Raw genomic sequence first — 24,131 nt, forward strand, 5'->3', positions numbered from 1 at the left:
ATTGAATTTTCCAATAATGTACTATCTATTGTTCTTTTTTTCGTTCTTTCTTTTCTTCTATGCTCGCCAATCTTTTTGGACCAATCGTGCACGCCACACATAACGAAAAACGATTTACGCTTTTGTTCACGCCTGGCAATATATCAGGTCATCGAGGATTTCGGTTACATCTATGATAGTTCAGTTTCGGTTGAACCACAAAACCTACCGGTTTGGCCTTACACATTAGATTATAAAATCCCACATGAATGCAAGAGCGGAACATGTCCAACAAAAACGTTTCCAGGTAATTCATCCCTCTATAATAGATTGCGTGTGTTATCGATTTTAACGTTTACAATTTCAACGCTTTCAAATTTTATAAGCGAAAAAAATATATATCATAAATACAATTCATTTCTATTTTTTCTTCACCTTCGACGACCGAATTTTTCAGGTATATGGGAGGTCCCAATGAATGCTCACTACATTGAAAGCTATGAAGGTGGACATTGCCCGTATTTGGATCAATGCGTATTGCACAATCACAACGCCGAAGAAGTATCAGAATGGTTACAAGAAGATTTTGCACGACACTATGAACAAAATAAAGCACCGTACATGATGGCATTCAAATCAAACTGGTTCCAAATCAAAGAGCTCGAACAAGGTCTACATAAATTCTTGGACTGGGCACTAAATCTGTAAGTAAACAAATGCATTTTATACAATTTTATTCAGTTCAACTAACCAAAATTAAAACCACAACTCCAAGTGAAACATCACGACTATAAACTTCGAAAACACACATTCAACAATGTGAGCTTTAGTTTTTCGTAATTAAAGAACCGAAAAAAATTTAACGCGAAAAGTTTTTCGAACTCATTTTGTACGTATAGTGGACGGATTGTTTTAATGGAGTAAAAATGCAGAATTCACAGAAAAATATTTCGATCTGCGGGTTTTTGGTGGAAGCACATCTTTTCATCATTCGATCATTTCGGCTTGTTGCGCAATCCTCGTGAAAAATCTCTTTTGAAAGCTGCTTTTTGCGGCATACATTTACTATCTTCCTATTTATACATGCATTTATTTTTTTCCACGAAAAACAAATTCCATGAAATCGAATGCATCATTGTTCGGAGTGTTTGGGAAAAAAGCGTATGTCTCTCTTAATCTGATCCACATTTACCTTAAAAGCACGTTATTTTTTTTTTTTTTTTTTTCAAATAATTAAAAACATTCACAACATTTTAACTTTCGTAAAAGCAATTTCCATCGGATATTGGGCAAAAGATTAAAGTTTTTTTCTATCCACCACTCTCTGAGTCAGTGTAGAAAAAGAAAAATTGAGATAAATTATTTTGGTTTTTGGTTCTATTGCCGGTGTGAATGTGCCATTTTAAGGCATCAACCAGATCGGTGTGAAATGTTTGATTGGTGTGAACAATTCCGTGTCATTATCAAAGCACCTTAAATAAATAGAAACGTGTATAAATAATGGGAAATGAAATTAATATGGTTTTCTTTGGCCGTCAATTTGGATTTGATGCAGTTCAGTAAATTCAATTAATCATTGAAGCAAGCAATGAAATCGAATGAAACGATGCATAGATACGGCCATCGAGTGATAGACAAGTGCGAATAAAAATGGCCAAAATAACGAGAGGAAAAAAGTAAAGAATGCGTTGAGCGGTGAATGGTAATCAAGGGCGAACAGACAAGCATTTGAAAGATTGCAGAATTCTATTGTAAGAGTCGGAAACAAGCGAATAATTAATTACACGTTGTTTTTGCATTTGGTATTTCGGTTGGATTTGAATCTGCACAGACATGAAATAAATATTTATTCGACTTCACAGTAGCTCTTAATCTCTTTCTTTTTTCCCGCAATTTCCCATTAAGTTTTCATTTATTTGTCGGGTCTGCGTGCACGTGGTTTCCGCCAGTGTATTTGAGAATGAATACTCTTGAATGCGTGCCGCGGTACTCGTTTATATTTTTATAATTAATTGGTTTTTGTGTTTGTAAATTGAAACCGAATTGTTTGTATATATTTAAATAAATGAATAGCCGGTGTGGTTGACTGAGGTCCATTTCTCGGTATTTTGTATTCGAATGAAGGCATCAAAACACACGACAAACACACTTTTAAAATACCACGAATTTTGGTAATAAATCAAGCGTTCTTAACATTTCACCCAAGGTGGGGGAGGTTCAAAGTGAGAGACAAAGTGAGATCTCAACAAAACACAACCAATTAAAAAAAAGAACGCTCAAGCATCAGAGACGTGACAGAAATCCGTTTGAATTTAATTCCATTGAATTACCGCTTTTTTTAATTCTTTCTCCCGTACAGAACAAAATAAATCGAAATAATTAAAGCCAAACGAAAAGGACTTCTTCATTAATTAAAAACTAATTATAAAATGCTCACAACTGAAAGCGAACAAACAACACAACAACAACAACAGAATTAATGCCAAATAAAAAACTGCTACTTGAAAAAAACTACCGCCTAGAACAGAGGGTGCGATGGGTGAATGAGTAAAAAAGTGGTTGTTTCAGATTTCTATTGAATTTTGCGAAGGAAGTGCGTTATACGTGTATGTTACCGAAAAAACCGTGTCTGCGGCGTACAAATCGAAAACAATCACGATGCTTAAGGGTTTTCCGTTTAAAAGTGTCAAGCATTTTCCCAACCATATATACCTTCTTTTGTCGAGCATTCCCTATTTTTGCCGGAGTTAAATATGTGTACGTTTGCAACAGTTTTCGTGTATGTTAAATTCATGAACAAGTTTCTGATGACTTTTTCTCACTCTCTTTCTCTCTGCACATTTTAGCGTTTGCCTTATTCTGCATACACACAAACAGACGTACCCATAAAATATAAATGAATAAATAAACAATGCGGTTCGACAAAAACTTAAAACAAAAACCCAACTTGATGCACATATCGTACAAAGCGAGTATGGCGAAACTGTCAAGCCTCTGCCGCCAACAACTACATTATACACACACACAGCAAAGTGAAGCGAACGGAAACGAAGCGGTAACAAGAAATTTTCCGGTGTATAATCAATCTGCATTACGGAATAATTACGTTGCATCAGCCACATTAACGGCAATACTTTGGCATCAGCACCTGTATAGGTGAGGTAGCTCATTTGACGGTGAAAAGCACACACCTTCTTCCTTTAACTTGGTTTCTTGCAGATAACAGTGCAACAAACATAAATACGAAGCGAAGCAGAAAAAAAGTCGCGTCGTTAGTTTGTAACCGGTTTTTTTCGCACGCTTCGTCTATTTATCGACCATGAAACCGTTCTCCTCCAGTCATGCTGATATGATTTCGTTTACAAGGAATATTAAAATAATGTTATTTATGCACTCTGAATGCACTTGCACATTATATCTCGCATCTTTTCTTTTCGTACGTTGTTACCACGTGCAATGAAATCCGGCCAAAACATACACAGTACACACACACAAACTATGTGCGCTACAACATTTCTTCTATCATTACAAAACTTTATTTTGTAGCCTTTTACCCTTGTTACCAACTGGAAAATATCCGTTTTTTCTCGCTTTCCAAGAAAATAAGCTACTTATCGAAGTTTTTTTTGCTTTCGAAAATTAACTTGTACCATGAATTTTTTCTCTCTCTCGCTCTCTGTTTGTTCGCTGTTGTGTTTACCTTGCGGCCTGAAATGGCTAACAAGATAAAATTTTATGAAGTCACGGCAAAACAAGAGTTACCTATTTTAATTTCATACATTAAATGAATCGATGTAACCAAAAGATGATGATAATGATGATGATCGCACCAGTGTTGACACAATTTAATCAACCGAGATGAATACGATGAGGTCATTTTGGTGTGCCATTTCACCGAAAATATTATACCACAAATGAAGTGCACTTATATAGTCCGAATATCGAAACAACACAGCGTCAAGATCAACCGGCTAAGCCTATGAAGAGACAAAATGCGAATTCCCCTCATCTGTGCCATCTTGTATTCCATAGTTGAACTCCCATTAGTTACAATGAATTGAATCGAAAAAGAGAAAAAAAAACAACAACAGTAACATGGCTACATAGATCTGTTGACCAGTGAGATACGTATAACAATGGAATGAAAGAATGAAGAAAGCGTATATGTGTATGAATGCATCAGCACGCATAGATGTACAGCTCTGTGTGGCCGTGCTATTGTTGTTGTTTTTTCTCTTTTTCATTTCAATGCTACAGAATTAAATTCAGTTTTTCGATCTAATTCGAACTAATGTGAGGTGGCGCTGATCAGTTGCGTTCGCATAAAAAAGTTCCCAATCTCATATACGCCAACCCCGCTTGGTCAAGATAAGCTTCACATTCTTTTATGAAAAAAAAAAAATCCATTTAAACGTTAACAGGGCATACAAAATGCTTTGCACTTCATTTAATGCTTGATTCATAAGCAAACTCTCGGTAAATATGAGCAACTCTTTCTTTTCATTTTCTCTTTCGTGCTTTTTTATTCACCGTTTCGTTGCATTATTAATCGCTTTTTTTCTGCTCGTTGCACGGAAAATATATTCATTAAAGTAAAAGCAGAAGCTATTTATTGCAATTCGCTCTTCGCCAAGACGGACGATGGTCTTGGCATAAGATTTAATGTGCAAGAGACCATAATGTGCAACATGTTCGTTTCAGCTACCGGTGCAAGGACACGCATAAACCTCCTTTAATTTCCTAAAATGCTCAACATCCGCATGTTGAATTTTTCTAGAATCTTTACACAACTTCATACATTTTCCGCCCATTGTCCGGCCGGCATCAGAAAACAAGCGCGCTCGCCCACACGCACACGTCTGTTCTCAATGGAGAACAGCCTCAAAAAAAGATTATCTTTTGACTAAGTTCTTTAGAAATGAAACAAACAACTACTAAAAATCTACCTTGTTCTTTCATCTTCTTCCCACTTTTTTTTCTCTCTCGCTCTCTTTTCTATTCGCATCTTATGAAATGGAATAGTTTAACTAAGTGCAAGAACAGAGAAAAAGAAACGTTGATATCAAGTTTATACCGACTACTCAAAGAAATTGAACTAGATTCAATTCCGGCTATGGAGCGTATAAAGCATGTCACAGTAATACTTTGCATTATCTCGAAAATGGAGAAGAACGAACACGCTAAATGGTATTAATATAATTTGAGATTCTGAATAAATTGTTAGTGCCGGTTGTGTGTGTGTGCATGTATCTCTTTCTCTCCCTCACTCCTTTTTTTACCAACGTTAGAAAAGTTCTTTTGGAAATGCAGCCGCTGCCGTGAAGTGAGCGCAATGAGCAAAAGAGTGTTGAAGAGCAAAAAAAAAAAATAGAGATGAAAAAAAGAAATGCATGCAAAAAAGTAAAATTGTACGGCTTTACGAAGAATAATTATGAACCATTTATATTATTAAAAAAAGGCACTGACAACGAAAATAATGAATAAAAGATACAGCACGAGACATTTCACGAAGCCAGATAACAGGCAGAATAAAAAACAGGTGGAAGTGAAGACAGCGATATAAATGAATTATTACTGAAGCAACGCCGAACACAGTGAACGAATCAAGTTTCACTCGAAACGAAGCAGGCAGTTACAAATCTTGTTGCGCGAAAATGTTTCAAACGTGTTTTGTACTGGCCACGGCTAGTGTTTTTCACGATGTTTTTTTTTTCGTTGGGTTTGTGTGTGCATCATTTAATATTCAGTATCATTGGACCAAATCGTATTCGGAAGAAAAACTGTTCATGCGAAGTGAAAATGTTACAATGTTTTGTCTTCTAAATTCGAATGCTTCTTTTTATTTATTCAAAATGATTTAATTAGCGGTCTTTCTTGCTTATTTCAAATTACGATTTCAGGATTGACATTTGTTTTTTATTCGCCTTCTCGGCCAACGGAAAAGTTTCATGTAGAAAAAACCCCGTCTGAAATAAAAACTGAATATGAATATAAAAACGATGAGAAATGAGACAATGTTCAAGTCGTAAAACCGACTTTTGTCCTAATGAATTAAAAACCGAACCAAATGAATTATGTATAGTAAAGAGGAGGCATGTTTTCTCTAAAATGGTTCATGTTTTGAAGCGCAACCATTTTTCAAAGCTTAAAACCTCAGTCTCGCTTTTGGTCCAAATGAAAATGCGGCCGCTCCAATCCAACAGAGGTGATTGTCGAAAGGCAGCCGAAAAAGAAAAACGTGCATAGAAGACAACAGCAAAAACAGACGACGACGATCAACGAGAAAGAAAAAAAGAGTTTGCTTTTGGAATGAGCGACGAGTGTGTGCGTTTCATGATACGCGTAATTTTTACTAAATTCTGCCTTCATTTTGTTCATTTCTTTTGTTTTGCGGACAACGCATTGCACAATTAAAATTTAATGAAGTGTGAAAAATAGCTAAATCGTCGCCTCATTCCATATGCCGTGCACTGAGCCGAAAATCTATTTAATCTTTTTTCCATTGCGTCGCTTTTCCAGTTGTTCTCTTTTTTTTAATGCCCAACCTCATTAATGAACTGAATCAAAACCAGTGACCGGTTCGCGCATATTTCTATGTTTGCCTAAATACGCTAGGTAGCATAGATATGCCAAGCATAGCCGCAAACGCAACCGACGCATCGCCGTTCACTCTATATGAACAATGCACATGTTCGTTTATGCAGACGACCGTGCGCATACAATATAGCTCGAATCGAATGGCGACGGGTGCGTTACGGCTTGCGTCTCCGCTATGCTTAGCATAGCTATCAGGCATAGAAATATGCGCGAACCGGTCACTGATCAAAACCATATATTTCACACCAACTTAGAATTTCGTAATGCGACAGGACATACAATGACTTTGGGTCTAACGTAAGAACCAAGTCACCACGCCACGATTTTGCTATTCGCCACAATTTATTATTGTATTGACAGCAACGACTCAGTTTATTCGTTATTTATTTGGGGCTCGTGAAACGGAACCGATTTTAAGACAACAGAAAGAGAAAATAGTCATTTGATTTTCAATGAAAACTGATGCTAAGGCTAAGGTCACGACAATATCATGTACTTACAAAGATATCAATTCAACATTAACCCCATGACAGTCATGCAGTAGAGAGATATTGATATCAAACGACCTTTATATACAGTCACGGAATGTGAAGGTAAAGAAATATGTGATTTGCAAATCGTACAAATCTGTATTGCATTTTTAATTAAGGGTTGCGTATCGGATGGCAACACTTGCTGCCATTCGATGTGTCAAGAGTCAGCCGCTTTTAAACATTCAATAAAGAGAGTCGGGTTTTTTGCTCTCTATTTTTCCCAACTATAAATAACAAAAATTAATTGTGTTTTATTTAGCGTCCATCCGAACAGGTTGTCTTTATGTACTCATTTCACCGCTGCAAATAAAGACATTGTCTAAACAGCTCAGAAATCATAAAATCTGAATTTGAAAAGCGCCGATCAATCAAACGCTGAAAAACGATATCGCAAATATAAATTCGATTGCTTCATTTGTATTTATAAAAGTTTTCGATGCAGATTTTTAACCGATTACGTTGCAATGATTTCTCTAGAACGAATTTCATCCATGTTTGAATTAAAATCTGAAATCGTATCATTCAAAAACTTCAACACATATTGAAGTCTTTGATAGACACATTGAGGTTCTGTATTTGCTGATTGAATAGTTGATAAACAAGTTTGTATTATTTTGAAGTGGGTCACAGGGGGATGACAGCAATTTAAAAAAAATCAACTTTTTTTTCCAAATATTGCATTTTCTACATCAATTTTTGTAGTAAAATTCTGTATATTCAAGTCTGTTTCAGTTGTAGAAATGTCCACATCTTTTTCAAACATCACGAATCGTAAATTCACTATCCAACCCCCAGAATCATTGCCGCCGATTTACAATAACTACAGTGTAAATGTGTGCAATGAAAAAAAGCATCGATTTAGTTCCTACAAATGATTGGCGTCTGTGTATTCCAGCAGAAATATATGCTGGCGATCAATTCATCGTCTATCGAAACTGAAACGTTTATTCGTTTGAATGCTTAAAATGTAAATTTAATTTTTGGAATACAAACTGCAATTCATTGGCAACTGTTATGCATGGCTATTAAAAAACTTTGTTGCTAATCGAAAATTTCCACACAAAAAACTTTTTATTGAAGCAAATGGACACTGAGTATGTGTTGAATTTAGACACACACACACACATACATGCCCATGCCAGACTTATATATTCAAACTGGATTTTGTAAAACTTTGTTTTAGCAAAAATCGGGATATTGCGTTTCGGTTGCACAGCATGAGAGATGGGTGAAAATTTATGCGAAAACTAAATCGATATGGAAATGTTTCAGTGTTTTCTTCAATTTCAAGTTATTGTAAAGTCGACCAAAGTGAAATCCAGTAGAAAAAGAAAAAAGAATCATCAAATTGGATTTCGTTGGATGCGGCGCGCACGGACACACACAATGTCATGAATAAGGGTGAATTATACAGCGATGACTAGAGCCATGTAGTATAGTTTTGCCATCGTCATTCGTACTAATTTTGTATGTGTTGTTTTTCGATTTTCTTCCTTGCATTGCAATTAATTTCAAAAGGCGTTTCTAACTTGAAACATCCATACATACATATATGTCCTACGGCAAACCCCAAAAAACGACGACGACGACAACAAAAACACTCTATTTTCTTTGGATGGGAGAGTTCATTTTTCGGTACTGAAGTCGCTCGGTATAGTTTGTTTATGACTTTTTGTTTTGATTATTGTTGGTGCCGTCTTATTCTGTCGTGTACGTGATCGCCATGTAAAAAAGATGACTCGCCTAACCACACAAACATTGGACCAAACACCGTCCAAAATAGACTGGCATATTTGGCTGATTTTGTTTGTTTTTTATTTATATTTTTTTTGTCATACTGTTTTGACAATTTATGGAGCCACATCAAAAGTTCACATCAAATGTTCGGCTTTTATGTTGTTCTTTTCATTCATTATTCCAAGTCAGCGCTAGAATAAAGAGCGATAAAAAGAAATTCTGCCACACACGCAAAAATTGTGCTTTTTTTAAATATGATAAGCATGATTTTCATTCGCATGAGTTATACTGTGTTCGTCATCGCAACGACCCAACCCAAAAATTCACAATGCATATTTTTGGAGCATGTGCTTAATTTATTCATTAAATATTACTTAAAAGTTCATTGATTTACGCATATTCACGTATTACCAATCGAGCCAAACGAGTTTGAACAAATGAAAGAGAAAAAAAAAGAACTCATCGGTTTTTATGAATTAAAAAGTTTCACTTGGAGAATATTCATCGGAATAATAGTGTGTTTGCCTTGATTGGGCGTTGAAAGTATATACTGAATGAAATCTAAATGAAACAAAAGTTTAATGTGTTTGATTTAATTAATTCCGTTCGTTGTAATGTTTTTTTTGTCTCGTTTCGTTTTCTGTCTCTATCAGGCCAGATGTTTGGGTTGTAACCACAACACAAGCATTGCAATGGATCACCGATCCAAAACCATTGAAATCGCTCACCAACTATGAACCGTGGGCATGCCAAAAGAAACAATCAAATGTACAAGCACCGTGCAATCTATCGAATAAATGTGCACTACCATTCAAAACTCAAACGAGCAACATCACCGACACCCGCTACATGGAAACGTGCCGTGACTGTCCGCAACAGTATCCTTGGCTAGGCGATTCAGAGGGAACTGGCATTGCAAACAAAGACAACTACATTTTTAATGGCAACGATCCGGACGGTGGCGAACAAAGCGAAAGTGCTGAAGAGAGCCGAAAGAAGTAAATAAAACAAACGACGACAACAATTGAAAATGACAGTACGGCGAGAGAGGGAGAGGGACGATGAAGATGGAGATGGAGAGAAAATAAATAACAGCATGCGCTTGACACGTAAACATATTTTGCCGGTTAGATAGTATAGAAATTAGAACGACAAAAAAAACACACAAACACACCGATTCAAGAGAAAGCAGGAGAACTGGAGCAAAACCAAATTTTGTTTGGGTTTAAATTAACGTTCTCTCATTTTGTATTTGTTTTTTTTTTTTTTTCAATTTTTTTATCTTGCGTTGTACGTTAAATCATTCAATTGTAAAAGCAAAATATGTCGATGAAATCATAAATAAATGAATGCATGTGCCGGAATAAATTTTAAGATGAAAAGCGAAAACATATTTTAACTACTATTATTATTATTGTGCGGCTGTGAAGCGGAAAAGTCGCTGAAAATGTTCTGGTTGTTTGCTCTTTCGACTGTAAACAACTTGAAAGGAAAACATGCAGTACCAGCATACACGAGAGGAAGCAACAAAAAATCTCGATTTTATCTGCTATTTTTATCGTCGTTATCATTATCATCCATTTGATGCTTACTTTTTTCCCCGTCTCGTTTACTCGCTTTTACTTTATTCATACCACATAATCCACAATACAGACACACATACACCCATACACGTTGTGCATGAATCCATTAGTGCAGCAGCGACGAGATAGTCAACTTTTTTCACCCAACTTATTTAATATTCTATAAGTGCCGTCAACATTTCAAATACTCAAGTGTAACATAAAAAATAATGAATACAAAAGACATGACAGCAAAACAGCTTTTTTTCTCTAGCTGGCGCGCACACATACAGATACACGATGCGCCAAAGAGAAAACACTTCAATTCATATTGGTCGAAAACAGAGGAAGAACACGATAGAATAACAACCAACTGTTTGAATTCATTGCAAATTTTTGTCACAATTGAATGAAATCGCTGGTGCATGTCCTGTTCTTTCTCCACCATTTCCAATTGTATTACTGCTTACACAGATACCACAACACCTCAAGCACGAATTGATAAGCAACGATTTCATCAGCAAAGCATCGGTAAATGGAATAATAAAAGTACTGTCAATTGAATTTTCATCGAACGACCGTCTTTAATAAAATCAGATCGTTTGCGTCACCATCATCAGGGCAACACGTTGCCATTGGTTTTAAACATCCGATTTCCATCGACGATTTTCAGATTATGATGTTTTTTTTTTGTTCAATAAATTGCTTTTTAATATTCGTTTACTATTGAAATGGCATATAAATGACGTGCGCCTCATTCGAAAAATCTCACCCCCTTAGAGATTAATCGAATTGAAAAGAAAAAATGCTTTCCATGACCTTTTATCATCCATATTATCTTATCCATTCTGGCGTCTAGACTTTTTCTGTTTACTACTTTAATTTCTTGTTTTCAGTAAACAAGATACGGTAAATCTCAAGCAGCTGCTCAAAAATTTGCTCAACATGTTTTAATCTCAGTAATTGAAGATCTCGGCACTACAGATATTTTCATCTATGGGATTTAATGAAATTACAGTTAATTGAGCGGGAGGGAGAGAGAGAGAGTATATATTTACGGTGGTTAAATGAGAGATTCATTTTGTGTAAGTATAAAGCCAGGCAGAAATGTTCGATTTGAAATGAACAAGAGTTGGTCTTTTTAATTTGATATTGTTTTGCAAAAGAAATGCAAAAGGTGCAAATTATTCTTTAAATATCAAGCGAGTCGCATTTGATCTAAACAAAGAGAAAAATTATATAGATTAAACCAAGGGCAAAAAGGTAACAATAAATATTTGCTCAAATCGTAGAATGAATTCGAATGAAATCGACATTCAAATTCCTGATACTTGTGAAAAAAATATGTATAGCACCACTTCTAGAGAAAAAATCATGAATAATAACCTTAGTAATTACTTAGAGTACTACAGAATGGCTCTTTGATTTAATTGGAATCAAATCTAGTAAAATCTCTCTATGTTCAATCACGTTCATTCTCTAATTCAATAAAATAGCAAGAAGTTTTTTTCTAAAATACTCTTCTCCCAATGAAATAAAATTCCTTGAAATTCGTAGACTCGGTGCCATTTTAAATGAAAAACAGCCCTATTTTTAAAACAGAAACATAATGGTAATCAACAAAGCTTTTTATTCGTTTTTGATATTATTTTCCCAGTTGGAGATAAATGACCAATAAAAAAACGCCATTCAAAACGTGGGAAACCGACTAGACACTGAATGGTCAACAAATATTTTGTGTAGTCGTTTATCATATAAAAAACGTCACTGTGGACCGTCAGTGGACAATCTGTTTCAATTGAGAAAGGTAAGGATCCTCAAGCATTTCCTGGATAATATTGTCTTTTTCACTTAAACATTCTTAATGACAGTGTTCTCAAGTAAGTATCAAAGTACTTTTATCCCTGATAAAAAAACAACTACCGTTGGTATGAGACCAAGCACCTTATGATCAGTAATTTTACGTGCATAGTTTTCATTAAATGTGACAACAAAATTACCTTGCGGGTGTTTAATCACGTTGCATACACTTTATGTTCTTTTAACGACGATGGTTCAAAAATTTCCCCATTAAATCTTTAAACTATGATGATAAATCCTTTTGCCCCCGACAGACGACACACATCTCTTCGGTCGTATGATATTGTGGTTGTGTATGCGGTGGCAACTTTCGTTGCATTCTTGATAATAATGTTCCGAGCAAATATTCTTGATTTTGCATGCAACTCATTAACTTGAAAAATTATAAATAGCAAACATAAAGTTACTATTAATAAATTTGCGGATTTTGTGTAAGCCAAATTAAATTCACTTATGTGTGTCTGTGCGCTAGTTTTTTAATGTGGTATTTTCACTTTGTGGATATGTTTATATTTAACTTTGCATACGCAGTCGACTCTCTCTGCAGCGGAAGAAGAAGAAAAAGAAGAAGAACAAATATCACTTAAGTTGTGTTGCTGGTGAAAACTTCGACTTTTGCGTAAATGCGTTTTGCTATTGTTGAAATGAGATTAATTGTCACGGTTGTCGAAAAATACACATACAAAATATGAGTCTGTTTTACAGCGCCATAAAACTCATATATACATTTCAAATTAATTAAATTATTACAAAGTAACTCAAACGCATCAAATTAATTAAGAATTTTCATCGAATTGCGAACGCACCAAAAGAAGTGAATACACCTTCAACCATTATAGTAACAATTTAACAATAAAAAAAATGTGAAGCAAAAAGAAAAAAATGCAGACTGAAAAATATGAAAACCATATTGAAACACTTATAAACTACGAGCATTTAAAAACACTCGCGCCATTAATGCTCAAAAAACATGTGGCACTGGTTTTGAATGTATGTGCCAGTCGTATGCGAGAGAGCATTCTCACATAAAATTTGTGTTTTGCAAAATAAAATCATATTTCATTAAAAACTCTACACCACAGTCAATTATGCGCCACAGCACAGAATCAAGATAATACAATAAAATTGCGTGTGGTTTACACTGGCAATAAAAACTTTGCATTCACTCAATTGTCGCCGAAATGAATTCTGTGTGTACACATATTCAAAATTATACTTCTTCTTTTTCTTCATCGATGAAAGCACTTTACATTCAAAAATGACGAAAAAGTAAAGGAAATAAAAAAAATTTAATTTGCGAGAATTTGAATAGAAATGTTTGGAAATTTTGTTGAAAACTCAAGGTTAAATTTAGTGAGCCATTCGTTTTTTATTTGATTCTGTATTAGACAAATGTGTATCAGTTTTAATGACATTCAACAATTCGAAAACAGCGCTAAAAATGCCGTAAAAAATTTGCACATTTTTCTTTGTATGCTAAGTTCCTATTTGTAGCAGTAATTTGAAATTCAATTAAAATCAGTTTGCAAATAGCACTTGAATACACGATTTCTACCTCTCTCACTCCCACTTTGGCTCCCTTTTCCAGATTTATTGCATGAACATAAAATATATAAATTCTAAACGATTGTAAAATATGAAAAACAAGCCGAAATGTCGAGCCTAAGAACGAAGAAAAATAAACATCTAAATTGCAAAATAAATGCTGTTTTCGAAACCGCAATTCACATTTATTGTTTCGGCAAAGAATATAACTCTTTTTGGCTTGGTGTGTGTGTGTGTGTATCTTTTGTGCATAAGCGCGTCCATTATTCGTTGTCTTGTTGGGAGACAGTGGGAGCGAGAGAAGGAGAGGAAATGGAAAAGTGTTGTGGAATTTGTGCCAATAAAAACAACATGCTGCAACCATTACACATATCAGGAATGGTATGCGATTGTAGGTTGCGGTTAAATCGAATACAATATGCAAATCAAAATGAAACATTTTTAAGCATCGCCGAACAGACTGCAATCTCTAGCACGCGCACAAACACACACACTCGCTCGTTCCCTTTGCTACGACAGACACTCAAAACATACTCCAAAAACACATTCGAAGAGAGATAAAATCATCTTCAGTTAAATGTGCAGAATGGCAAAAGGAAAAGTATTTATTGGCAACTGGAACAGAGCGCATATATTTGCACACACACACACACACACCCAGCAATTTATTATGTCAGGATGGATGGGGATTCAGTAGCAATATGACGGTGCCACTGAACATGTCATCGAATATGGATGAAAGACATTTTGCCCGTTGATAAATTTTCTTTTAAACGACGCACTGAAATTTGTGCCGTTACTGTTTCGTCTCTTATTGTTGTACATATTCGTATGCGTTTTCTCGATATTTTACCAAATGAGAAAGAGATTTTCATTTATTTCCTTTATTTCGCCATTTGTTTTCATTTGAAATATGAGTGTTGGTGGTGGCCCATTTTTTGTTAGCTCAATTGTCGATTCCCTTATCCATTTCCCAATCGAAATTCATACGCACACATATGTGACACACATGCTATGTATGCCATGCAAAACTATCACTTCGTCATCATTTTACATTTTCCGATTGTTTTATGTGCAATACATGAAGAAAGGTTGTCATTCTGTACTTGCATAACAATGACAACAACCACATATAGTAAAAAAAACACGTAGAACAACAACAGCGAAAATGTAAAATACACGTCGACAAGAGCATAAAATAGACATATTATACAATCGATTTCATTTTCGAACATTTGTGTCCTTCATGTCCGACTTTAACATACAATTCGCGAAACAATTCAATTTGATACAAAACTGTTACGCCAATACGCGGAAAATGTTGTGGGTTAAGAAAAACGGCAGCCAACACCGATGACATCGATCGAACACCAGACACATACATTTCAATTTAATTTTCTTCAAATTCGCTTAACTGATTTCGCAGATGAAACACATTCGAATTGAATTTATTATTTAACTGAGATTCTTGCTTCTATTTCGTTCATTTTTCTGTGCTATGCTCTGATTGGATCTCTGCTCTGCGCTCAAATGTCGGCGAAAAAATGAATCAACAGAACATTTCAAGAATGAAAATCCCCATATAGCATGGAAGCTGCATCAAAAAGTGTAATTTGAAAATGAAGAAAGTACATTTGGAATCGTCGAGTGATTTGATTTAAAACATTAAACGAATATTGATCGAATGAATAAGGCGAGTTTACTCAAATAATTCAAAAACTTCATTTTCATCATCGTTTTGTTACCAACATGTACGTGCTTGCCAATAAAACTGAAGCTTTGACCCAATTATTTCTTAGCATCCGGTGGAATTTTCTATCTGTTGTAAATGCAACACCATCAACATTCTCATTTTGTTCATTTGTTCTGGTGGTCGCATATTAAATGTTTGTGAAATTTAGCGTACAGCTTTAACAATAATGGTATGCCAAACCATCTTTGCGCCAACAAAAACGTCGCACTGTCATTGCGATAGTCGCATGATGGAACTGATGACATAAATACACAACAACTTTTCCGCATTCACCGATGATCAACGAAAATTTTCTCTGGGCTGTGTTTTTATGATAATAGCAAAAACGACGGCTGATATAATACTGGCACTTTTGCCGTTGTTTGCATGCAATGTGTGCACATCGCTTCAGATGATGATAAGAGCGGAATATTCTGTCTGGAATGTTTCCCATCCATATATGAAAAGACTTACAAAGTGCATGCATCAACACTAAATATGTTCATTCGGAGCGATTTTGTTTTCAATTTATTTGAAATAAAACGAAGCGACAAAAAACAAGAAGATACCACACCAGAATGGAATCAAAGTGCCAATCAAGCCTATTCGAAATTATCAACGTTGAGTAGAAATGGGAATGCATACAAAAATGGGTTTCGTTTTGATTCGAAACAACTTGGAAACAATAAAATTTTCCAAGGAAATATCGTGTGGCATTTACACCAACCATATTCATCAATTGGATTAACTTAATTTAGTTTTCTCATTACTTTTTCCAATTTTTTTTCAAGTTGAATATATTCATCGTAATTTTTAAAAGAGAGAAAACTATGCGTAATTTTTTTTTGTTCTTACGAGCAAATTACTATCTATCAACTTTTCGAGCAAATTACAATGTTTGAGAACGTTGAATTTAAAATTTTCTGATAAAATCGAATAGATGATTAAAATGTTAATAAAATCTCTGTGCCAATGTAAAAGATAAGCAAATGTAGTATGTGAATGTTGTAGCGGGGGAGGCGGGATATGAATTGAAGCGTAAAATTGACTTGGCCAACATGGGAAGTTGCATTTTAACTTGCATTCGCCAGCAAATTTATCAAAAATAAATTTTTAATTTGTTAAATTGCATTCGAATATATGTGTGTGGCGAATGGGTCAATGAACAAGTTCCGAATTGCATGAGAGAGTAGAGCAGTGAAGTCGAGTGTATGTTCCATCAAAAACTTCATTACTGCATCTAGCCATGCAATAATTTGGCCATCTTTGCCGCCATTCGAAATAATTTTCGAAACAAAATAATAATAAAGGTTATACTTTGGAACGATTTGATAGAGAGACTGAATTATAAAATGAGCGTTTGGGGTCATAAATTTTCACGAGAAAATGCTGTGTGAATTACTTGCCATAGTTTTCGTTTTTCCAGCCGAAAATGATGTTTTTACCAGATTAATTAAAACCGCAATCAAAACAAGTATTACGATCAGATAATAAACCAATTTACGGTTACAACAGCAAAATCACCATTGCATACCACACTATACTGTATCGTCGTTGTACCAATGCCACCGCCACACCACCACTATCCATGACCATCACAATCATCAAAACAATAACAATAACAACGCCAATTGTAACAACTAAATCAAACGGTTTGCTTGACGGTCCGATATGTGATTTCGCGTACGCTTAAATGCAAAAATAATGTTCTACAACAGCAATAATAATTGTTATCAATGCACTACATGTATCTTCTACATTCGTATTCGGCCAATCGAGTATGACCCGATGGGTTAACACACATGACCCGAACTATCCAAATAAAATATTTTCAATAAAATGTGGCTCTCTGTGTGAATGTTCATTATTTCTGCACACTCACTTTGGAACTTTGCACATTTACTATGAGTATCATAATATGATATTTACGACAAGCATCATAGAACGATTACACGGCAATTTGTTATACACCCAACGACGTACTTGTAGTACAGATTTATTGTGTATAAGCCGAACAAAAACTCTTTAAGCTGGCACGAAGAATTTTAATCATGAGGATGAATGACAAAGAATTTAATGCAATTAATCCTTTGATACCTTATCACACCAAATCTATGATAATTTTCATTTCGTTAAATTGAAAAATGAATCAATTTATGTGCACCAAAGTATCGATGCACATCCTTTTAAACCGGGGTCAATTTTATTCAAATACAGCCGATGACCACCACCATACCCCATTATTCGGATTACAATTCACAGTACATAAGTATGTACATAAATCTGACCCCCAATTGTTTTACTCATATGCATACAACAATATATATAGATTGTTTTTTATGTACATTGTCTCTCTGCCTATATTTATCATTTAAATTTATCCATTCCACCACGAGTCCGCGCTCAATGCGTCACACAAATTGCAACAGAACACATATGAGATGAAATAAGCCCAGTGCTGAAATAACATTGGATTAATATAATTGCGGAATAAATTCTGTTATTAAAAGAAATTTGTTGGCAACCAATTCATTTTTCATACTCGCTTGTTTAAAGGTTAAATGATGAATTCAGTTTGAATGAATTATTTTAAAAATGATATTATTCAAATGTAATTTCATATGTTTTTGTCCGACATGATAAAATTCAAGTTGTTTTTTTGTACGAAAAATAACGTTAGATAATTGAAGTATTTACTAAATTTTCAAAACAATATTAACATAATTTCATTATAAATCGAAAATAAATACCAAAATGTTGAGTTGATAATTTTCATTTTATTTCATGACACACCGACTCTCTTCTACAGATTTATACATAGTTAAACGAGAATTATTCCACAAATTGCTATTTCATAAAAAATAATTAACTAAAGTGTTTGCCACTTATAAAATTGTATTACAAAATTTTATGCCACGATATATTTTATTTCATTGAAAATATTGGATTTTAGTTGTGTTACGTATATCTAATCGCTTATTAATCGAATTGGGAGATGTAAAAGGAATGAATTAACGTCCACAACTACCACCAGCGCATCCACCACCGTTTATTTCGCTGTAATGTTGTATCCGGCCAATCGGTCGGCGGGGTCCATTTCGAGGTGGTCTGAAAAAATTTGAATATTTGTTAAATTTGCTATGTTTTCCTTCATATTTGCAAAAGAAAACCTACCCTCTGCCATCATTTCCGCCACTGCCGCCACTACCTCCGCTGCCACCACCCCAGAAACCGCGTCTACTTCCTCCACTGGATGGGTTTGAACTCGCAAACGGGGAAAACATCGTCTCTAAGCTAAATAAATAAAAAATAAATTAGTATTTTCGTCCAAAATTTCGTCGTTTTTTCGAAAATTAATACTCACAATAGTATGATGCCTGTGTAAATGCCCATAAAAATCGAAAATATTCGCGACATCGACCACGGTCGTTGATTACAAACGCGACCATCTGTGGAAAGACATAAATCTTTGGATTACGTGGTCTTTAAAATAGGAAGTCATGTTTTCTATTTTTATCCACATACTGTTTTCAGTATTATTATTTTTTTTACATTGAATTTGGATGAAATTCATTTAATTTACGAATAATTGAAACAGTTATTACTTACCCCTGTCTACGTAAACCATTTTCTTCGTTCACTTTAAAGATTTTGAGCGTAAAAAATTTATTTTATGTTTCGCTGAGAGTGATGAAATCGTTCTGTTTTGTTGTTGATATATTAATTTAGGCACGTCATTTCATTGGAAGTATCCAGAAATGTCATCGAATGAAATGTCAGTTTTATCCCATTTTCGAACATGATATTGGTGGCGCTGGTGAGCGGCAAATTTGAATTTTTCGAAAATCCATATTTTTCCACTAAAACATCGAATTTCAATATGCAGTTTTTTTGTGACAAAATAATTTCATTCGTGGCAAATGGGAGTAAATTTCAAAATTGTCGCTAAATTTAGGACCATCATTATGATTTTTTTTGGCGAAATTGATAGACGTCTTACAGAAACTGGACAGAATACTTCAATTTTCGGATGGAAACTCGAAAAAATGATGGCAGAATTTTTTTTTATCTTGTTTGAAATAAAATCCCTTGAAAATAGAATGAAAAATGTCTTCAATTTATAATTTAAAAAAATATGTGTTTTTAATTACTAAAAAAAACTTTTACCATTGGGAATTTATTGAGGACATGAACTTAAGAATAGAAATAGGTCAACTTTCTATGTTTTCGAATTTAATTTCTTTAACACCCCTGTGGAAATATTTCGAATTCATAGTCGACTATAAATTGACTAATTTGGGACAAAAATGGCTGATATTTCAGCCAGCTAAACTATAACTATAAGTGACTATATGCGTCTTCATGTAACTTGAGTTGAGAAATGTTGATTATGATCATAGTTAACTACGGTTAACTATAAGTATATGAAATTGACTTTTGTCAACTATGTTGACTTAATCACTTTCAGTTAACTCTGAAACATAACCGACTTAGTCAGTCATTTTTTTCACAAGGGCATAAAAAGCATATATGAATGGTAAGAATAAAAATCCGACTTGTACGCAGGGTCTATATAAAAGTGGAACACAGAGTTTTTTTTACATAGAATTGTTGTTGTAATAAACTATATAAAAAACTCTGTGTTCCACTTTTATGGACTTTGCGTACAAGTCGGATTGTTATTCTTACCCATCCATATAATAATAAAAATTGTGTGACTGTAAGAGTAATTGTTGTCGTTAAGTGCTATAATTCTTTCAAAAATAGATTCTTATGTAATCTCAATTGAGATATACTAAATCACCAAAACTAGAACATTATCACATTTAGAATACAATTTTACAGATTTCATTCAAATTGACTGTGTAATCTGTTTCTTCTAAAAAAATCACTCGCTCCGATTAAATCCAGACAACATAAGTGCTGCATGCTAATTTAACACGATCTTCAATCAATCATTGCTATCCAAGTTCAAGTTCAATGTATAATACTACAATCTCGAGATGTAATTGCTTTAATGTTGAAGATTATCTCGACGGAGATTTGATTTATTGCCTAATGAAAACCGCGCATCACCTGTCGCCGTTGCAAATTAAAAGAAAAAAAAAACATAAACACACCTTGTATGATGAATGTTAATAGTTTCAATTTTATTTGCTTGTGAATGAGCAGTAAACATAGATCGTGACTATAATTCGAAGCAAAAATCAATTACATCTTATCAACTCGTCTACGTCATTTTAATTGCCAGAACAATTACAAAAACATGGTTTATTTGCATTTTTGATCAAAATCTCCGTTCAAATATGGATTAGTTTCTAATTAGAGATGGAGTTGATGTCGTTGGCATCGGTGTAGTTGACGACTTCATGTCGGGCATCTTGGACGTTGACGATGGAGACATTCTTTTTGAAGACGCTGAAGACGGAGTTGTTGATGATGGTGATGACGGAGATGTTGTTGTCGATGACCCTCCAGGACGAACTTGAATTTTAAATTTGATCGACGGGACTTCAACAATCTCTTGTTGTTCTATGTCAAAACTTTAAATTTAAAAAAAGATGAATGTAGAATATGAACACTTGTTTTTTGATTTAATCAGTGCACTTACGTCAATCCATCCAAATTACCAATAAGTCTTTCCAAATACGCGCGCGGAATGTCAGAGAATAATTCATCGGCTGTTGCTGCCAACGTGTCAGTTTTGAAAAGAAAAATGCTCAGAAAGCAAATGAATAACAGTTTTTGATACATGTTCACGTGTTCTAGGTGAAACCATAAAATAACTGAAAGATAATATTTCTCAGCGGCTGTATTTATATAAAAATCCCAGAATACGAAGCATCTCAACTTCTCACCTCTCCGATTGCTACTTCAACGATGCTACTGTATTTGATTTTGCAATAAAAATCGAAACAATCGATTCTCAGTACAAATTTTTGTTGTCAGAAATTACAAGTGCAATTGCCCGCTTAAGTTCATAGAATTGTCAAATAAATTCATCAACAATGACGTTTTGTCACAACATCGTTTTATTGCAACTTGAGTCAATAATCAATAACATCGTATAAGCAGGCACTTTTTGTGTCTTTATTTATTCTATGGGTGAGATGTACATTAGAGAATGTTTTTTTCGATCGGAGATAGAAGATAGGAAGATTTTACGTAAACAACAAACGGCTCACTCACATAAAACCCCATTCGCTACTCTACACCTCACCTGTGTAGAACTCCACCTTTAATTACACAATTGATTGATTTTAGCTTATTGTCGCGCACATATTCATTTGAATATCGTTTTTCCGTTTTCGTTTATTACCGGTTCTCATCTCAACGTGAATTATTGAACTTTGTGTTTTATTGCTCGTCTATGAACGAGCAACACGTTGATATCAAAATTGATCTCGACATAGATGTTCAGCTTCACATTGTTCACAACTTGTTTACTCTATTGTGTGTTGTCGAATGCTTTTTTTTTGACGAGTCATTGTTTCTGTTGCGATTTATGATATATCATGCTTCTCTTAGCATATATCGAAAATTGGACTGTCCAAATCGGACACAAAAAAGACTTATTTCCGATTGATATGATTATTATTTTTCGTACTCATCATGAACTAGTTTGTTTATATCGAAGCATTTGTTGTCTATGTTGTTCATGTTGTATAGGCAAAGAGAAAAGCAATTAATATTTGCCAAAAAAAAAAAAAATCTTATTTTTTAGCTGACTTAGCAAGTGTTAAACGATCTGTTAAAAGCAATGAAACAATGGTCATTCGTTTATTGATTGAAGTGTGCGATAAGCGCGAAATAAACACGCAGACATTGTCGATATCGATCTGAGATTGACTTGATTCATAATAATGAATGCAAGCAAATAACGATTGAGCGAGAAACATAATAGTCTGCATCGTAACAATTATAAATGATTGCCATTTGTGGTCGGGCATTTCGTTTCTTGTGTATATCTGCGTTCAGTGGATGCGAGATGAGACGTCTCACGATTTTAATTAAACTATGTACAAAACAAGGAAAAGATCACCGACATGCTTTTCATTGTAATATCAAATTGATATAAAAGACATCAACGGTCAGCACAACACTATCATTCATTCGAACGTTCGTAGCAAAAAGCAGAGACTTTATTTCTGCTGTTGTTGCCCTACATTCTGCATAGTTGTGTTCAAATTTGCAATTTCAGACGTTTTTGTCTATAGGCAAATTTTTTTGTTTTTCGTTTCAAACTAAAAATGCATTTTAATTTGAGTGAATTTAGTGCTGTGCACCGAAATATTCAGCAATTTGGATTATTTACATTGGTGATTCTTGTGATTTTCAGCTTTCACATCACAGAAGCAACCAATTATTGTAATTACTGTGAAAATCATGTGGCGTGCCATAATAATGGTGTATGTTTTTTTGAAAATAAATAAAATTATTGTGGAAAAACTATCGAATTGACTCGTTTTATTTGATGAATTGTGCAGGATTTTGGAAAAATGTGTTCAGCCGATAAGCAACTTTTAAAAATGAGCGCCTCGCAAAAGGAATATATTGTGTCTATGCATAATCGAATGCGAAACAAAATTGCGTTGGGCCAAATTGATAAATACAGTTCAGCTGCCAAAATGCCATGCTTTGTAAGCAACATTTTTTAAATTTTAAACAAGATCGAATCAGTTGATAAATGGTGTGTCATTTTCAGCAATGGAGTGACGAGCTGGCCTATTTGGCGAAAATAAATGCACGGTCTTGTAACTATGGGCACGATAAATGCCGAGCAACAGGTAAATGATTTTTTTTTTATTTCAAAAGTAGTCGATTCAAAGTCGGCAATGAATTGAATAAGCAAATTTCATTAGAAAGTAACTAAAAGTTTTCGAATGAAAATTTTCAGAAAAGTTCCCGTGGGCGGGTCAGGTAAAAACAACCACATAAATGTCATCCTTTATTTAATCATTTTCGATTTTTTTTAGAATATTGCACGACGTGGAAACACAAAAGGATATGAAAATACAAAATCATCAATTAAACATATGATCAACGATTGGTTCGTCGAGTACAAAGATGCCAATATGGGCATCATCAATTCATACCATAATCATCCATTGGGGTAAATAAATATTAACCTCTCGTTGATGTTGTGATTTTGATGAAATTTTCATTTTTAGGAAAAAGATCGGTCACTTCACCGTCATGGTCAGTGATAAAAATAATGCAATTGGTTGCGCAATGATTCGATACAAGGAAGGTGGTTTTTTCTATCGGTATTTGGTCTGTAACTATGGTTATACAAATGTTATCGGAACGCCGGTATACACAAAAGGTCCAGCTGGTTCTCGATGTAAAAAACAGCATCCAGTTTATGAAGGACTCTGCTCAGCAGACCAAATTGTCATTCCAATTCCTTAATATGCAATTGTTTTTGGTTTAAAAATGTTTCACTTGTTGTAATTTATTTATTTGAATATTTGTAAGATTGCAATCTTGATGATGAAAATAAAAACATTTAGAAGAAACGTCATTCTAATTTTGCATTGAATAAAAAAAATAAATCTGTATTTATGATACACAACGAATAAATAA

At 34.4% G+C, this 24,131-nt stretch overlaps 4 protein-coding genes across 4 annotated transcripts in view; 2 read left to right on the top strand and 2 right to left on the bottom strand.

Annotated features, from left to right (window-relative positions):
- The window catches only part of LOC116349354, a 45,154-nt gene extending 35,114 nt beyond the window's left edge, over nt 1-10,040 (top strand). The window contains exons 8-10 of the mRNA XM_031780751.1: nt 148-286; nt 437-683; nt 9,500-10,040. Of these exons, the coding sequence (XP_031636611.1) occupies nt 148-286; nt 437-683; nt 9,500-9,848 (735 nt within the window). The 3' untranslated portion in view covers nt 9,849-10,040. The remainder of the gene's footprint in view (nt 1-147; nt 287-436; nt 684-9,499) is intronic.
- An 8,262-nt stretch (nt 10,041-18,302) lies between these two features.
- LOC116349358 (glycine-rich selenoprotein-like) lies at nt 18,303-19,283 on the bottom strand. The gene is made up of 4 exons (XM_031780756.1): nt 19,155-19,283; nt 18,910-18,994; nt 18,720-18,839; nt 18,303-18,653 (listed from the first exon to the last, which is right to left on the bottom strand). Exons 1-4 carry the CDS (start codon nt 19,171-19,173, stop codon nt 18,557-18,559), a joined length of 321 nt encoding a protein of 106 aa, XP_031636616.1. The 5' UTR covers nt 19,174-19,283; the 3' UTR covers nt 18,303-18,556.
- A 1,386-nt stretch (nt 19,284-20,669) lies between these two features.
- On the bottom strand, nt 20,670-21,368 carry LOC116349384. Its single transcript, XM_031780788.1, has 2 exons — nt 21,157-21,368; nt 20,670-21,088 (listed from the first exon to the last, which is right to left on the bottom strand). The coding sequence occupies exons 1-2, from the start codon at nt 21,297-21,299 to the stop codon at nt 20,857-20,859; spliced, it is 375 nt and encodes a 124-aa protein (XP_031636648.1). The 5' UTR covers nt 21,300-21,368; the 3' UTR covers nt 20,670-20,856.
- A 1,301-nt stretch (nt 21,369-22,669) lies between these two features.
- Nucleotides 22,670-24,009, top strand: LOC116349363 (antigen 5 like allergen Cul n 1-like). Its single transcript, XM_031780764.1, has 6 exons — nt 22,670-22,954; nt 23,033-23,185; nt 23,251-23,332; nt 23,443-23,465; nt 23,522-23,658; nt 23,717-24,009. The coding sequence occupies exons 1-6, from the start codon at nt 22,796-22,798 to the stop codon at nt 23,955-23,957; spliced, it is 795 nt and encodes a 264-aa protein (XP_031636624.1). The 5' UTR covers nt 22,670-22,795; the 3' UTR covers nt 23,958-24,009.
- The last annotated feature ends 122 nt before the right edge of the window (nt 24,010-24,131 follow it).

This window comes from Contarinia nasturtii, unplaced genomic scaffold, assembly GCF_009176525.2.
Source record: "Contarinia nasturtii isolate CC-2019 unplaced genomic scaffold, AAFC_CNas_1.1 Cnas_scaffold_2861, whole genome shotgun sequence".
Taxonomy (NCBI): domain Eukaryota; kingdom Metazoa; phylum Arthropoda; class Insecta; order Diptera; family Cecidomyiidae; genus Contarinia; species Contarinia nasturtii.